General features: G+C 36.5%; 1 protein-coding gene across 1 annotated transcript in view; it reads left to right on the top strand.

The window, feature by feature from the left end:
* Nucleotides 1-18,112, top strand: part of LOC101892782 (dopamine D2-like receptor) — a 250,824-nt gene that overhangs the window by 223,823 nt on the left and 8,889 nt on the right. The window contains exons 8-11 of the mRNA XM_059120935.1: nt 4,045-4,343; nt 4,689-4,916; nt 15,132-15,266; nt 15,890-15,990. Of these exons, the coding sequence (XP_058976918.1) occupies nt 4,045-4,343; nt 4,689-4,916; nt 15,132-15,266; nt 15,890-15,990 (763 nt within the window). The remainder of the gene's footprint in view (nt 1-4,044; nt 4,344-4,688; nt 4,917-15,131; nt 15,267-15,889; nt 15,991-18,112) is intronic.

Genomic DNA, 18,112 nt, shown 5'->3' with positions numbered 1-18,112 from the left:
TAAATCAAATTGGATTGAGTTTCCTTTTATTTTTTTCGGCAACATTCGGCCGTGATCAAAGGCATTTTCCTTTTGCAATGACATTGAACTTTGCCACGGCAAAAGGTACAACAAATGTTTGATTTGTTTGAATATCAGGAAAAAACCAGAAGACATGATGTGCTTCACTTAAAATGTGAACTCACAAATAATTAATGGTTGATATTAGCCATGGATTTTCTTGTTAGATGACATCGCGGTGGATTTGATGCAGATCAAAGGAAATGTGAATATTAGTTTGACACAAGCAAATTCGATATTAATTTCTTAATTCTGTAATTAAAAATTCTATGTATGAAGAAGAATGCCGATTTTCGATCACAAAATCAAATATATTAATTTTGAACAAATTAGAAAATTTAAACACGACTGATACGAAAGCCAGTTATTGTCTCTGTGTCCTGAAACTCGTTGGTTTTACTATAAATTGCGAAAAAATAATACTTCGTTGGGTGTATCACAAATAGCAAAGATTTTTGAAATTTCTAAAAAAAACAAGATATTAAACCAAATGTTACAAATTGAAATATATGTATCCTACTTATGTAAAAAAATTAATAAATAAATTATAGTTCCGCATTCTTACCCGCTCCTATTGTAATAACTAAAAAATTATAATTTAAACACTAAATTATTTATTAATTGATTTTCCAGTCGATTTTTCTAACTTCTGAGTTTCTTCTTCACCTAAGAGAGAATCTTTTAGTCTTCTGGGAGAAAATCTGTTGATCCTTGGTGAAACTACTTTGCGGTCTTCTGTGAGAAGACTTTCCAGCCTTATGTACAAAATTTTACAATGAACTGCGATCTACTGCTCTTCTATGAGATCTTCTGTGAGCAGAAGTACTGATCTTCTGTGAGAAGAAATTAATCTCGTCTTCTTTCGGAAGACCTGGATCAGGTCTTCTGTTAGGAGTCCTGTATCTGGTCTTACGTGAGAGGATATAGATCCGGTCCTCTGTACGTTGCGCTGGATCTGGTTTTCTGTGAGAACACCTGGATCTGGTCTTATGTGAGGAGACCTGCATCTGGACTATTGTGAGGAGACCTGGATCTTGTCTTCTGTGAGAAGACCTGAATCTGTTCCACTGGGAAAAGATTGCATCTAGGTTTCTGTGAAAATACATGCATCTGGTCTTCTGTGAGAGGACCAGAATCTGATATTCTGTGAGAAGAGCTGGATCTGGTATTCTGAAAGAAGGTCAAAATCTGGTCTTTTTTTTGGTGGTTTTCTGTAAGAAGACCTGTATCTGGTTTTTGGTGAGAAGACCTGGACTTTGTCTTCTGTTAGAAGATCTGGTCTTCCGTGAGAAGACCTGCATCTGGTCTTTTGTGAGAAGATTTCATCTGGGTTCCGTGAAAAGACTTTCACGTCTTCTATGAGATGGCCTTGTACAGTTATTCTATGGGAAGACCTTGTAATGATCTTCTTTGAGAAGACCTTGTATTGGCCTTCTATGAGAAGATCTTGTATTTGTCTTCCATGAGAAGACCTTGAACTAGTTTTCCTTGAGAAGACCTTGTACTGGTCTTCTATGAGAAGACCTTTTACTGGTCTTCCACCGGAAGACTTTGTACTGGTCTTCTACGAGAATACCTTGTACTGGTCTTCTATGAGAGGACCTTGTGCTGGTCTTCTATGATAGGACCTTTTACTGGACTCCTATGAGAAGACCTTGTACTGGTCTTCTATAAGAAGACCATTTTCTGGTCTTCTATGAGAAGATATTTTTATTTTTATATTTTGGGAAGACCATCCGCTCTGCTATGAGAAGGCCTTCAACTGGTCTGCTATGAGAAGACCTTCTGCTCTTCTATGAGAAGACCTTCTGCTCTTCTATGAGAAGACCTTCTGCTGCTCTTCTATGAGAAGACCTTCTGCTGCTCTTCTATGAGAAGACCTTCTGCTGCTCTTCTATGAGAAGACCTTCTGCTGCTCTTCTATGCGAAGAGCCTCTGCTGTTCTTCTATGGGAAGACCTTCTGCTGTTCTTCTATGAGAAGACCTGCAGCTCTTCTATGAGAAGACCTTCTGCTGCTCTTCTATGAGAAGACCCTCTGCTGTTCTTTATGAGAAGACCTGCAGCTCTTCTATGAGAAGACCTTCTGCTCTTCTGTGAGAAGACCTTCTGCTCTGGTTTTCTATGAGTAGAAATTCAGGTCGTCTATGAGAAGACTTCCTGGTTTTCTGTGGGAAGACTTTATCGTTTTCTATGTGAAGACTTTCTACTCTTCTATGAGAAGTCCTACTAGTTTTCTCTGTGAAGACTTTCAGGCCTTCTATGAGGAGACCATCTTTCGTCTTCCAAAAAAGTACCTTCAGAAAAAATATTCTTCTATGACTGCAAGGGTCTTCTATCACAAAATCTTCTGGTTTTCTATGATTAGAACTTATGGCCTTCTTATGAGAAGATAAATAACATTTCGATCTCAATGAGATGACCTTCCAATCTTCTAAGAGCCTGCTGTCTGTTGGAAGTTCTCTTCATATATATATTCCCTTTCTTCTATGAGAAGTCCTTTCGGTATTATATAAGCAGATCATTCAATTTTTTATGAGTAAGTCTTCCGCCCTCCATGAGATGACTTACCTGTTTTTTCTTTGTCCATCAGAAAACTTTCTCTTGATGTGTTAAACGAGCACCTGGTTTTTACTGGTTGTTTTAAAGCAAGATCCTTTATAAAAAATCTCCTCCTCTATATGTGAGACCTATTCTATCGAAAAAATCCGGCCTCCTAGGAAAAAAGCTACCGACTCATTGTCGATATTTATGTTAGAACTAGTGGCTTCTATTATAAAATTAGTTGTGACAATCTGAAGTTCAGATTTTGTATTCCAAAACTCTCTCTTGTTAATGAGACGATTTTGAACTTTCGATGGGAAGTTATTATTGTTTTCAATGTCTTCTGGGGGAAGACCTACATGTCTTTTTTTTGGGAAAATCTTCTAGATAGCAAAAATGATAGACCTGTTCGAAGTACTGGTTCTGTTAGAAATGTTTTTGTATTATTTTAGACGATTTTCGTATAAACCTGGTCTTTAATGCAGAGAGTTTGCTGTTTTTTTTTGAGATTTTGCTGTTTTTTTTTTTTTTTTTTGTGGATAGATGGTGACATGAAAACATTGTAATTTTTTATGTAAGACTTTTATTAATCCCTGAAAAAAATTAAGGAATACTCACAAGGAAACTTTTCTCTCCACTTCTTGTCCATTATTAATGCTCTTTGAGCTTTCTCAGAGAAGTTCTTGTAGTAAATATTGCAGCATTTTTTAAGTCCTACTATCCCAATCCTCCTGTGAAAAGTTCTTAAATTTTCTTATCGTCCGGGAAATTTCAGTACGAATTTAACATATTTTCCATTCACTAAACTCTTAAATACTTTTGTAGAAAATTTAAAAAATATAATTTAAATGAAAAAATAAATAGCGACCCTACCCACACCACATTTTTCCAAATGCAATGCAAACCATAAGAACATTATCGACAGGCCAATATACATGCCGCATACATTAATCATAGCTTTATAACTTTGTAAAGCCATGACTATCGTTCGAAATATGATAAATCTTCTTGTAAATCCTCTTTAAACAAGTCCATAGCTTACAGCATAGTTTTTAGTCATTCTCTAGGAATAAATAGACCCAACAGAAAATGATGGCATCAAGAACAAGTGCTGCCATAACATCCCAACTACCTACCAACCACTTGTGCCGGTAGCGACAGCAACACCACCTCTACCACCACAAAAGTGCATCATGCAGTAAAGTCCTTAACTAACGTCCTTAGCGATGATGGCGTTATCATAGTTTGTGTGCACTTTTAGTTGATGTCGTTTAGGCAAATCATAGCGTTTAACGTGTGGCGATAACATCACCATCAACATTTCGTTGGCTTTTTTCTCGCCGCTCTCTCTCTCCCTCTTTCTCTCTTTTCCATTTTGCTTTTTTTGTCTTTTTCTCACATCTCGCTATTTTTTTTTTTTCTTATCCATCCTGAAATTGTAGGCCTTGCGAAGTCGTGCCCGTAAACAGCGTGCAGCACGAAAGCCTCATCTTTCAGAACTGACAGGCGGAAGTGTCATTGAGAATATCGCACAAACACGGAGATTAGCGGAAACTGCGCTGGATAGCAGTCGACAGGGTGTACGTATAATGCCCGATGAGCCGGCAACGAATACAGGATCTGGGTCAAACGAGGAGGAGGATGAAAACGCCATATCACCAGACATTGATGATTGCCATGTAATTGTCAACGATAAATCCACCGAATTTATGCTGGCCACCGTGGTGGAGGAGACGGGCAAGTAAGTTGAGCTGATGTAAAATAAACTTTTTGTTTTTTTTCTTTTTTTTTCAATCCATGTAATGATGTCCTCCTCCAATGTATCTGTATCTGTGTGTGTTTGTGTTTGAAATTAATGAGGAATATATTATAAATCATAATGACAACGAAGGAAGCAGAATGGTCATTTAAGTTTTGTTTTTTCTTTTTCTTCTTTGTTCTTTGTTTTCCTATTACCTCCATCTCTACTTTGTGTATGTGTTTATCTTGTGCTTGCCTTACGTCCTCTGACATGGATTATTGCATTGGTGTATCAAACCGGTTGCCGTTTCTCTTCTATGTGAACTTTTTACAAATGGAGGTGCAGTGTGGTGGCCCAAATTACAACCCAGCCGCATCTAATGGTAGCGGATTCAAATGGTAATCATGATTCTGGTTATGCACCATCAAACGTTGACGATGTCCTTACAGGAATTGCTGAAGACTCATCACCACCTGACAGTCCGGTAGCCAGTGGGACGACCCTGCAACGATCGGCTATTAGCAGTAGGCGTAATACAGGCGATGTATCACCCAAACGGGAGCATGCCTTAAGGTGAGTGAAGAGGATTATTATTTCTCATTATTAAATTTTAGAAAATTTTTAAAGCATTTTTATAAATTTTTTTTAAAGTTATTGAAATTAATGAGAAATTAAATATTACAAAAGTAAGGGTATTTCGTTGGTACAACAAACCCCCCACAATTTTTATTGAACTTCTAACCGAATTATTTTGCACAAAGAGAAGAATGACCTTTAACTTTTTCCCATGGTTCATGTTTTCTTGTATCCGTCTTCGAAACATACAATCAATATATAAGAAACAAGTTACAATGCAGTAAGTTCGGCCGGACCGAACATTGAATACCATCCACAATTTGGAACGAATTTATAAATTGTCAAAAAATATTATCCTTTAAAAATTCTGTTAAAATTTGAAAAAAAACGAATATTGCCGTTATATTGGGGTCTATACCATGTCGACCTACATAGGTATTGCTTGTCATAAGTCATTACCATATTCAAATTCGAAACTAGAAATAAACGGTAAATAATTTAGCTAAAATCATCAAAATATAGGGAGGTATCGTTATATCGGAGCTGTGCGAAGACCTGGACCAGCATAGACAATTTTCTGTCATAGGCTGTAGCATCCATTACGAACTTAAAATACGACATCTCAAACAATTTCAGTGGGTATTGTACCTAAACTCAAAAATACCGAATATAAGGAGGTACTGGTATATGGGGCCTATACGAAGAACTGGACCTGCAGAGACGATTTTCCGTCACAGCCTGTAGTTCCCATTACGAACTCTAAATGAGTAATTTGAAACAATTCCGATGAATAATGACGCTAAAATCATCAAAATAGCGAATATTGGGAGGTACCATTATATGGAGGCTATACGAAGACGTGGACCTGCACAGACAATTTTTTGTCGTAGGCTGTAGTATCCATTTCGAACTTTAAATACCTAATTTGATACAATTCCGGTGAATAATGTCGCTAAAATCATCCAAATACCGAATATCGGGAGGTACTTTTATATGGGGGCTATATGAAAGCGTGGACCTACATGGCCCATTTACGAACTTAACCTGCCTAATGGAAAGATAGCGTGATTACAACAGACAGACGGACAGACAGAAAGACAGACGGACAAACAGATGGACATCGCTAAATCGAATTAGAATTTTTACAAACGGAATGACAAAGATAATATACCCTCCATAGTATGGTGGAGAGTATAAAAATTAGGCCACGGTCTCTGCAGGGTAACAAAAGAAAGACTTATATATTTCTCCCTTCTACACATCAGTAGCTCCAAATATTGACTATCGAAAAATTGGCCCGAACCGTTTAAATGTTTGATCTGGGATTTGACACTTTTTATACCCTCAGCCATATGGCTGATATCATTTGATATGGCCAAAACTTGCCTCATCGAAATAACGATTTTAGACCCTAGGTCTCAGGACACATTTGTAGACGATCTAGCGATGTCCGTCCGTTTGTCTGTCTGGATGGGCAGCTGGTACGCACGATAACTTTCGAAAGGAGTATCCAATTTGATCCAAACTAGGTACATAGTAATAATATTATCATACTTAGATCGAGTTCAGAGATGGACAATATCCGTCCACTCCTTCTGGTACCTTCCCCACAAAAGGTCAATATTTTCAAAAAAATATTTTACTGCACAAAAGTAAAAAATGATAATCCGATTTTGCTCCATTCTTGCAAATCCTGATTTTTGCATCAGTGGTACCTCCGGTGAGAAAATAGACGATATCGGTCCATTCCATCAAGTACCTCACCCCAAGGGGTCAAATTTTAGAATTATTACAACTCTTATAAAATGTTATGTCGCAGTCCGATTGTCCCAAGGTCTGGTGGGAAGATGCAATATATCGGTCGACTCCTTCTGGTACCTCCCCACAAAGGGTCAATATTTTAAATGCCCATGATGCTCATAAAACGCGAAATTAAGATCCAATTCCGTTCAGACTTGGCACATCTCAATATTTCCATCAGCACAATATCTATTATAAATATGGTAGAGATGGAACCATTTCTTCTGGTACCTCCCCCACAAAGGGTCAAAGTTTTGAGTAACCAAAACAATTATAAAATCCGGTTTCCCTTATATTTCATATTTTCTTTTCTTTGAAGACTCAAATAAAATAATTATTTGTTGTAGTGTTTTGCATAAATTTACATAACCCCAAAATATATGTTAAATGCAGGGTGAGATAAAAAAAAAACTTCAACAAAGTCAAACGATGTTGGAAAGTCCAAGGTCTGCGGCCAAAATGTTTGCGTGCCCGCCCAAGGCTTTAATACACCCTCCAGAATATTTTCGAGATAATATTCGTCATTTATTCTGATGCCACGATCGATGAATACGAGCGGAGAGCCACCATCGTCTGTTATGGCGGCCCACACCATTACCATGGCCGGCGCTTGAGTTTTGGTGGCCAACCGAAGGTGCACATTTTTAGCTGATCTCTTTGGCAAGAGAACACGCTCATTTTGTTTGTTTACAACATAGATGCCCAGTAGTGGCTGATTTCAGCAATTTCAACTCACACATATTCTTACGCTCTTTTGTTTGATCGCCAATCAACCAATAGGAAAGCAGAAATATGAGTGGGAGAGACAAGCTACACAGGCAGAAATTCTGTGTAATATTTACATTTAATCGTAATCGAGACTGCTGTTAGTGAACACATAAACTGAAAATTATTGCTATATGTCAATGATGTCATTTCAAAAGCATTTTATGCTACAAAATGCTTTTGATGATATGCAATGTGTTATATGTTATAAGACATTTAAAAAAATAAGAAATATAATAAAAAAACATTTTGAAACTGTTCATAAAGACATGAATTGTTTGCAGGGGGAAGAAAAAGAAAAACGATTTAAAATGTATAAGAAACTTTTTATAAAAAAGTTGAGGGAATGGGTAAATCAATATAGAGATAATGATGAAGATATGGTGGAGGAGAATTTAAAAATGGGTTTATCTAACTTAATAAGTTTATATATTATAAAAAAGGGAAGGCCATTTTCAGATGGGCCGTTTGTCAAAAATATGTTGTGTCAAGTTTTTGAAAAACTTAATTTTAACACTAATTTTATTAAAAAATTACCTTTGTCCCGCAATAGTATAACCCGGCGATCCCTGTACATTCATTAATTTTACATTTCCCAGAAAAAGCAAAAAATTACGTCGTCGCTATCTCGTTGACGACTAAATAAATTGAATAGAAAAATATTTTCTTCCAGTGTTATTTCGTCGCTCTCACCAATACTATTACATTGGGCATCTATGGTTTACAAACTGCTGGACAACGAATGTTTCCTCATCGGAGAAAACGAAACTCTACAGTGCATCACTTTCGGCCAAACGAAGCAACTCTTTAGCTCTTTTGAGTCTATTTTCTTTCTGTTGTGGTGTACGTTCTTGTACTTTTTGGAATTTCAATGGCTTTACCACGGGCTCATTTTTCAATTTTTCCAGCCAAATATAAGGAAATCACACTATCCCGCTTAAATTCCATCACGAATAATTTTTTTCTGGAAAATTCTCACCGAAATGCTTTTATACGCTTGTAAACAATATGATGAGCTGTCACTAGAATAATTTTAACAGCTGTCGGATGGGTGGCTTCGAAATGACAACACTATGAAATTGGTTGCAGATTTTCTATGTCATCCTGTACATATATAATCTGCTGGATTTTAGCGTAATTAGTATTGTACAGTGTAATCTAGAAAAGTGTAAGTTTCCTGTCCCTTCGAAGAACTAGTCCAAATAAAAGCTGTTAAAAAAGTAAAAAAAAAAAACATTATGTTCAGCCGGGGTAAACTTTTAATGCCCTCCACCATTGGTTAAAGAAACTACTAATACCAGTAAGTCCGTTTGGATAATGCTGTTAAGTGGGTGAGGCCGTTATTTGGGTGCCATACAAAAACGGGAAACTCTATAGACAATTTTATACTTCAACGATTGTCATCCACCGAATCTTCATAATTACCAAATGTGAAAAAAAAATTTATGAAAAATGTGACCATGATTTCAAAAAAAAAAAAAAAAAAAAAAAAATAAGTAAATAAATAAATAAACCCGAATATCCGTGGATATCTCTATATGTCGACCCAAATATTTTGCTGCCGGAGCTAGAACCCATTACGAACTACAAATACCTATTTTTGGACAAATCCGTGAAAAAAAAATTGGCAATAATTATATAGGGGCTATACAAGAACGCGGTCCTATACACAAAGTTTTTTTGCCAGCAGAGTTGGAAACCATTTCGACCTACAAATAAAAATTATTGGACAAATCCGTGGAAAAATTATCAAAACACGGAATATCGGGAAGTACCGTTATATGGCGGCTATACCAAACCGTGGACCTATGTATCTAATTTTCAATACCACCCTTCCTAGACGTAATGTGTTCTGCCGAATTGTGAAGCTCTATTTCAAATAATGTGGGCTGACGGTCAGACAGACGGACGTCGTTTAATCAGCTTAGAATTTTATGCTGATTGTCAATATATTTTTACTTTATGGCGTCCACTACGAATATTTAGGGATAATCGGGAGGTACCGTTATATGGGGGCTATACAAAAAACGTAGACCTATACATAAAATTTTTCACCACTTCGAAACCATTTCGAACTACAAATACAAATTTTTGGACAAATCCGTGAAAAAATGTGGCTATAATCATCAGAATACGTAATATCGGGAGGTACCGTTATATGGCGGCTATAGCAAAACGTTGACCGATAGATCTCATATTTAATACCAACCATCTTAGATCCAATACATATTTTTCTTCCAAATTTTAAAGCTCTACATCAAATAATGTGGGCTGTATCCTGATTTCAATAGACAGACAGACGGACATACTAAATTCGACTTAGAATTTTATGCTGATCATGTATATATTTATACTTTATCTGGTCCACTACGAATATTTAGGGATGTTACAAACGGAAGGAGGACAAAGTTATTATATACTCCTTTACAAGCTGGATGGTATAGAAATTAAATCAACATTTTTCATCAACTCCAAATAGCTCAATATCATTACGAAAGCCCGACCATAGATTTTGACAGTTATGCAGCTACCTAATTTAATATCAACATTCTTTCTTAAGACTATTCCTTCATGTAATTCAAATATTTGCCGAAATCGACGTATTTTGTGTTCAAATCAATTATTTTTACTTGAAGTTTATTCACAGCTCCATAGTATTTATTCTTCAAATAAATTAAACACCTTTTGTTAATATTAATCGAATTCGATTAGAATGATAATAGAATGGGGGGCCTCGATAACAAATCTATAAAAACCAATGGATTTTGTAAAGTAAACAGAGCATGAGTTTGTATTTAATATTAACCCGTCTCAAAATGCAAATAAACTCCAAAGTTCAAGGAATAAATAAATTTGTTAAATTAAAATAAAGTCCAATGAAATTTACATTAACTCTACTAATTACACGTGCCAAACAAGTTCTGGTAACCAGCCAGAAATGGCCTCTAGCCTCATAGCAAAAGATGTGCGAAGCGTTTAGTACAACTGGATATTTACTAACAAAAGACTTTGTAAAGATGGAATTAATTAAAAGGAAATAATTTAAATTATTTTCAGACTTGTATACCGGCTGTATTCATTGTCTTTCTGATTCCAACGCTCAGTAATGTGGATAGAGGATATTTGTTACACGACTGTGGCACGAAAAATGTTAATTTAATTACTTTTTTGCCTCGTGGCATAATAAAGCAATTGATTGTTCTATGGGTCCATAGGCATTTTATAGATTGCCTAGTTGAGATCTGGAAGTTTATTCGACAATGCTATTATTTTAATTAGAGGCAGACGGACTTACAGAATGGCGGTTATTATAATAGTAATGTATAGTTCTCGCTTAATCCAAAGTGTGGTGAGGAGTGCATTGTGCACCCCTAAACTAAATCGATGTTGAGTTTTCGCAAGCCTTTTCCTAACTATATGTGTCGTAAGGAGTCGTGAGTTGTTAGTAGACAGAGTCAGAAAACAAGTTCGAACGCTGAATTTTCCAAAAATTGTTGTGTTGCCGCCTAGCTACTAAGGAAGAGAATTAGGGAATCCCATATTCACAACAAGAGTTGTGATAAAGTGACTTTTCGATACTACTACTACTTGTGGGAATGAATAATGTACGAGTATGCATACCCCAATCGAAGTTTCCAAAAGAATCAGGACGCGGAGATCCATTTTTGGAACAAATTTTGCAGAACAAAAATTGTCTCGGTTTAAGACATGATAAGTTCTTACTCTTATTGTTGATAAATATAATACTACAGTAATGGTATGGCATAGAATTAAGTCCATTGAAGATATTGGATTAACTAGCATAAAATTGCATCATGTATTCTGATAATTAAGGGATTACGCTGTAAACTTAAAGAGATAATATGTATCAGGCCGGATTGTTCTTAAAGCCGCACGCGGATGTGTAGGCAACTATCAAACCGGCACCTAAGAGGTGGAATTTTATTTATAAAACTTAGATTTTATTAAAACAAGTAAGCAAAGGCTATGGTCAAGCGGGGCCGACCATGTGAAACTCTACAACACTACACTGTGTTCAAAGGCCCCTTCTACCCAAATCCATTTTGGAAGATTTCGCTTTTGATATGATGTAATAGAGTCCTGCACTTAGCTTTTTGACTGGGGGTATTTCCAGAATATCTACGCACTCCGTCGTGTTGTTAGGTATTCAAAACAATTTCACACGAAAGTTGCCGTCCATTTTACAGCTAAATATTATCCAGTGGTCATCCAAAACGCTAGACGTCTTCCCTATATTTAACTCTTTCTCATGCAAAATTCCGTGACGATTGGTTTTAAAATGTGGCCTCCAAATATCAGGAACATTTTAATTTTTTGGTCTACTTGAACACCTAAATGTACATCTTCAAACACAATAGGCTTTAATTCTGACCCTAACCTCTTGTAAATAATTATATATAATATAATTGCGACCTGTATATAACACATAGTGTTGCAGGGTGTAGAAAAACTTTAGAAATGTAAGTCAAGTTGAAAAAATCGCATGGTATAACAAATATGACAAACATTCAAAAAATTTAATAAAAAATATTCACTTTTTTATTGTCGTATTTTTACACCATTTTCTTAGATATTATCCTTTTCCGGCAAGAGACCATTCCGAATTGATGTCCGAAAAACTGTCCATACCATTCCATTCCGAAAAACTGTCCAGCGGTTCTCGATTTATAAGGAAAATAACTAAGATCTATTTATTTTACATAAATGTTGTGTCTATTTTGATTCATATCCGATATCTTGGCTATTAGCATCACTGTACAGGGTGAGATAAAAAAACTGCAACAAAGTCAAACGCCATATTTTTTACATTTTTTTTTTTTAATTTTTATTGAATGAAAGCAAAAAATTTCGAAAATAGCATCAGAGTAAGTCTAGATTTAATCGAATTGATCACCTTTGGCACGAATTATGGCATTCAAATGTCCAATTAAACCGTCACACGCTGACCGAATGTTGCTCTACGGTATTTTGGCCCATTCCCGGCGAAGCGTTTGCTTGAGATGATCGACACTTTGGTATTTTTAGTGCTAACTTTGCTTTCCAAAATACTCCAGACACAATAGTCCAACGGATTGGTATCCGAAGATTTTGGTGGCCCTTGTGCGCTGGAATTGAAGCGAGGAACCTCATTTTGTAAAAATTCGTGGGTGGTGAGTGCTGAGTTCGATGGTGCTGAGTCCTGTTGGAATGTTCAAGGTCTGCTTCCAAATTGTTTGCATGCCCAAAGCTTTTATACACCCTCCAGAATACTTTCGCGATAATATTCGGCATTGATTCTGACGAACGGAGAGCTACCATAGGATGTTATGGCGGCCCACACCATCACCATGGCCAGCGCTTGAGTTCTGGTAGCCAACTGAATGTGCTCATTTTCAGCTGACCTCTTTGGCAAGTTAAGATAATTTCCGTTTGTAACACCTTGAAATATACATTTTAGACCTCACAAAGTATATCTATATTTGGTCCATCGTTGATGTCCGTCAATCCCTCTCTCCGGCTGTGAAAATCACTCTAGCTTCCCAACGAAATGAAGTAGGTTGATAAAATTTTACTCAAATGTGTATTATGTCGGTAGTACTTTTGGTACTGAAAATGGGCCTCCCAAAATTCCTTACTTTGATGATTTTAGCGACAATATTCACCGGAAATGTTCCAAATTTGGTATTTGAAGTTTGTAATGGATACTACAGCCTAAGACAGAAAATTTGCTGTGCAGGTCCAAGTCTTCATATAGCCCCATATAACGGTACCTTCCGATTTTGACGATTTTAGCAACATTATTCATCGAAATTGTTTCAAATTTGGTATTTGAAGTTCGTAATGGATACTACAGCCTATGACAGAAAATTGTCTGTGCAGGCCACGTCTTCGAATAGCCCCATATAACGGCACCTCCCGATAGTCGTATTTTGATGATTTAAGCTACATTATTTACCGATTTTTTTTTCAAGTTTCGCTTTTGAATATTGTAATTACTTATGACATAACTTGCCTATGCAGTTCCGCGTCGTCGTATAGACCCTAATATAACGGCTACATTCGGTATTTTTAAGATTTTAACAGAATTTTTAACCGATATATAAATATTTATTTATTTTTATTTTTTTTTTTTTTTTTTGAAATAGCCAATTTCGTTCCAAATGTTGAAGGGTCTTCATATTTCGGCCCGGACGAACTTATTACTTTTTTGTTTTTTGTTGTTTTTTTCTTTTTACTTAGTGGAGTGAACTAAGATTGTCCAATTTCGCAATTGGCATAGCACATTAGGATTTGCAAAGTTGAAGCAAAATCGGACTATCCTTTCTCTTTTGTGGGAGAGGTACCAGAATGTGGGAAGCGATATTTTCCATAACCGAGCTCGATCTAAGTTTGATAATAATATTACAATGTACCAAGCTTGGACCAAATCGAATCCTCCCTTCGGAAGTTATCGTGCCCACCAGTCACACAGACAGACGGGCAGACATCGCTAGATCGGCTTCAAATATCGTGAAACCGTCCTAGGGTCATAGGATCTAAAACCGTTATTTCGATGAGGTACGTTTTGGCCGTATCAAATGATCAAATACTCCCTCTATCCATATAGCTGAGGGTATAGAAATAAATTTGCCAAATTATATTGAAATCGGTGCAGATTTAGATGCAGCTCCTGTATATATTGTTGGCCAATTTCACATATTGGATGAACCAAACACTATGTGTATATCCGATTCCAACAAAATTTAGTGACGGAATTAGGTGGAAAAATGAATTTTCCTCCAACCACGCTATGCATCTCTGATTCCTTTAAAATCTGGAATAAGTGATGGAATTTAATACAATTCACAAATTCATAAATTATCTTGAAATCAATTGAGGTTTGGATATAGCTTCCATATATATTTTCGGTCGATGTGGTATTTTTTTGATGCACCCTTTTTTATCAAATTTCAATGAAGGTTTGAATGTGTGACGGAATTGGGTCTAAAAAATAAATTTCGTCAAATTATATTGAAATCGGAACAGATTTGGATATTATTTTTTTAAAAAATATAGAATCGCCTCGCTTTTGCAATGGTACTAGGCTAACGATAAAAAACTACACAACAGTTTAATTGAGGCTACGGTTGTTACTGGGAAGCATGTAGATTCAGTTGTATTGCTACCTCGAATCCCTCTAAGAGCAACCGAAATGTAATTTAACTTTAAAAGAAAGCAATTTCCTGTACTGTTGACATTTTTTATGAAAATTAAAAAATCCCAAGGACAAACTCTACGTGTATGAGGACTAAATTTGGCATGTTCCTGCTTTTCTTATGGTCTGCCATGCCATCATTTTTTGGAATTCCGACTTTAAATTTAAAATTTTCCCAGCTCCCTTTCAATTTTTGGATTTAAATCCGTAATAACATTTTCTCAAAACCCAGGAGCGTGCTGCTAGGATAATCATTTTATTACGATTATATGTGTGTAAAAATATATATTTTTTATTTCCATTTGATATTTAAAACCAATGCTAATGCCTAATGAAAATGAATTAATTAAATTATTCTTCGTCTTCTTATTTCAAATCATTTTTTTTTTCACTTTTTTCTCCATTTCGTTGCCATGGCGGATTTGTTTGTTGTTTTGTTCCTGTCATGACAGTGCTGCCATAAAACCATTATCGTTTATGCGATACGGAGTACAGGAAGCCATGACACTGGCACGCAACGATTCCACCCTATCGTCAACATCGAAAACATCCTCTCGCAAGGATAAGAAAAACATTCAAGCATCCAGGTAAGTCGTCTTAGTCGTTGAGGCAGGTTGTCATGGCATTCTCTAAAGTTCAGAATGAATGGAAAATGAATAAATGATGGAATGAAGGAAAGAATGAATGAATGAACGACTGAAGGTAGACTTTGCGGTTTGCTTGGGATAATGGTTTGATGTATAAGATACAAATCCTGCTGAACTGCATGTCATCTTCTTTTTGTCTAATCTCTGGCGAGAACAATACATGAAGAGACAAATAATCTCTAATAGATGTTGTCTTTTTAAATGACTAAAGTTGTTGTTGTTATTTTTTTTTCTTCTTTTTTTCCTCCTGCATTGTTTAATTTTCTTTGTTTTTTTTTTCTGACTTTTTTCTATTTTTGTTTCGCACAACTTTGTGGTTGCTGTCTTTGGCTCATTTGCTAAATCTTAAAACGTAATCCGCTTGATGACGTGGGTAATGATTACGTTGGCAACAACATCAACAACGATGATGACGACGACGGCGACAACGACGATATGAAATGAAATGATTACGTCTTCTAACCACCGATGAAAATCCCAACCATACGACCAACAAAAAAATAAAATCCGGCCGAAAACCGTAACTTATGCTCGGTTGTTGCTGTGGAAATTAATAAATACAGATTTACGATATACAAAGTCCACAAGGCATCCAAAAAGAAACGTGAAAAGACCTCAGCGAAAAAGGAAAGGAAAGCAACAAAAACACTGGCAATTGTTTTGGGTAAGTTTTATACGAAAGTTAAATTGAGAAAATAAAATTTGTCGAAAGACCGACCGAAAGGTTGGCAAACTCGACCATTTGAAACCCTAGATATATAAGGAGTTGTGAGAGATTTAATGTGAACAAGAAAAACATCAGCTAAGTTCGGTCGGTCCGAATTTATATAACCCCCACCATTTATAAGGAACTTGAAAAATTTCAATAAATTCCGAAAAATACCGTTTAAATGACGAGCTTTATACGGGGGCTATACGAAGACGTGGACCTGCAGTTGTCATAGGCTATAATACCCATTAAGATCTTCAAATACAAAATTTTAAACAATTCCGCGAAATAATGAGGGAGGTACCGTTTATGGAAGCTATACGAAGCCGTGGAACTGAATACGAAATGTTTTGTAGTAGGCTGTACTACCCCTTACCGACTTTGAATACGAAATTTGAAACAATTCCGCGAAATAATGTTGTTAAAATGATTAAAATTCTGAATATCGGGAGGTTGCGTTGTATGGGGGCTATACGAAATCGGACCATGTCCCATGGCCCATTTACGTCTTAGGCTGTACTACCCCTCACGAACTTTGAATACGAAATTTGAAACAATTCCGGTGAATAATGTATTCCGGTGAATAATCATCAAAATACCGAATATCGGGAGGTACCGTTATATGAGGGCTATACGAAGACATAGACCTGCACAGACAATTTCCCGTTATGAGCTGTAATATACATTACAAACTTCGAATACAAAATTTAAAACAATTCCGGTGAATAATATCGCTAAAATCATCAAAAAACCGAATATCGGGAGGTACCGTTATATGAGGGCTATACAAAGACTGTTATATCCATTACGAACTTTAAATACCAAATTTGAAACAATTCCAGTAAATAATGTCGCTGAAATTTTCAAAATACCGAATAAAGGGAGGTATCGTTATATGTGGGCTATCCGAAGACATGGACCTTCGAATACGAAAGTTTCAACAATTCGAGCAAATAATCATCAAAAACCCAAACATTGGGAGCTACCGTTATATGGGGGCTATACGAAGTCGTGGAGCTGCATAATTTTTTGTCATTGGCTGTAGTACCCATTAAGATCTTCAAATACGAAATTTGAAACAGTTCGGGCGAATGGTGTCGTTAAAATCATCAAAATACCGAAAAACGCGAGGTACCGTTATATGGGGGCTATACGAAAGCGTGGACCGACATGGGCCATTTACGAACTTAACCTGTCTACTGGCAAAATGCACATGTATGCTAATTTTTGGCCTTTCATATCAATTCGTTCGAAAGATAGCGTGATTCAAGCAGACAGATGGAGAGACAGACAGAATTTTACGCTGATCTAGAATATATACAGGGTGAGATAAAAAAACTGCAAAAAAGTCAAACGCCATAATTTTTAATTTTTTTTTTTTAGATCTTATTGAACAAAAGCAAAAAATGTCGGGAATAGCATCAAACTTTAGAATAAGTTTAGATTTGTTCGAATTGGTCACCTTAGGCACGAATTATGGCCTTCAAAAGGCCAGTGAAATCGTCACACACTGCCCGAATGTTGCTCTGCGGTATATAGGCCATTCTTGGCGAAGCGCTTGCTTGAGGTGATCGACGCTTTGGTATTTTTTAGTGCTTCCTTTCCTTGCTTTCCAAAATACTCCAGAGACAACAGTCCAACGGATTGGTATCCAGAGATTTTGGTGGCCACTGTGCGCTGGAAATCATTTTGTAATCTCATTTTGTAACCATTATTGGGTTGCGCGTGCTGAGTACGATGGTGCTAAGTCCTGTTGGAATGTCCAAGGTCTGCGGCCAAAATGGTTGCGTTCCTATGGCTTTAATACATCCTCCAGAATATTTTCGCTATAATATTCGGAATTATTCTGATGCCACGGTCGATTAATACGAGCGGAGAGGATTAATACGAGGATCATCGGCTGTTATGGCGGCACACACCATCACCATGGCCAGCACTTGAGTTCTGGTGGCCAACCGACGGTGCATATTTTCAGCTGACCTCTTTGGCAAGTAAACACGATCGTTTTGTTTGTTTACAAACTGCTCGTTTTTTCTCATCGGAGAAAACCAAATTCGGCAGTTCACCACTTTCGGCC

The sequence above is a fragment of the Musca domestica genome, unplaced genomic scaffold (genome assembly GCF_030504385.1).
Source record: "Musca domestica strain aabys unplaced genomic scaffold, Musca_domestica.polishedcontigs.V.1.1 18, whole genome shotgun sequence".
Lineage (NCBI taxonomy): Eukaryota > Metazoa > Arthropoda > Insecta > Diptera > Muscidae > Musca > Musca domestica.
The sequence above is the reverse complement of the archived record's forward strand: the minus strand, read 5'-3'. Positions and strand labels throughout refer to the sequence as shown.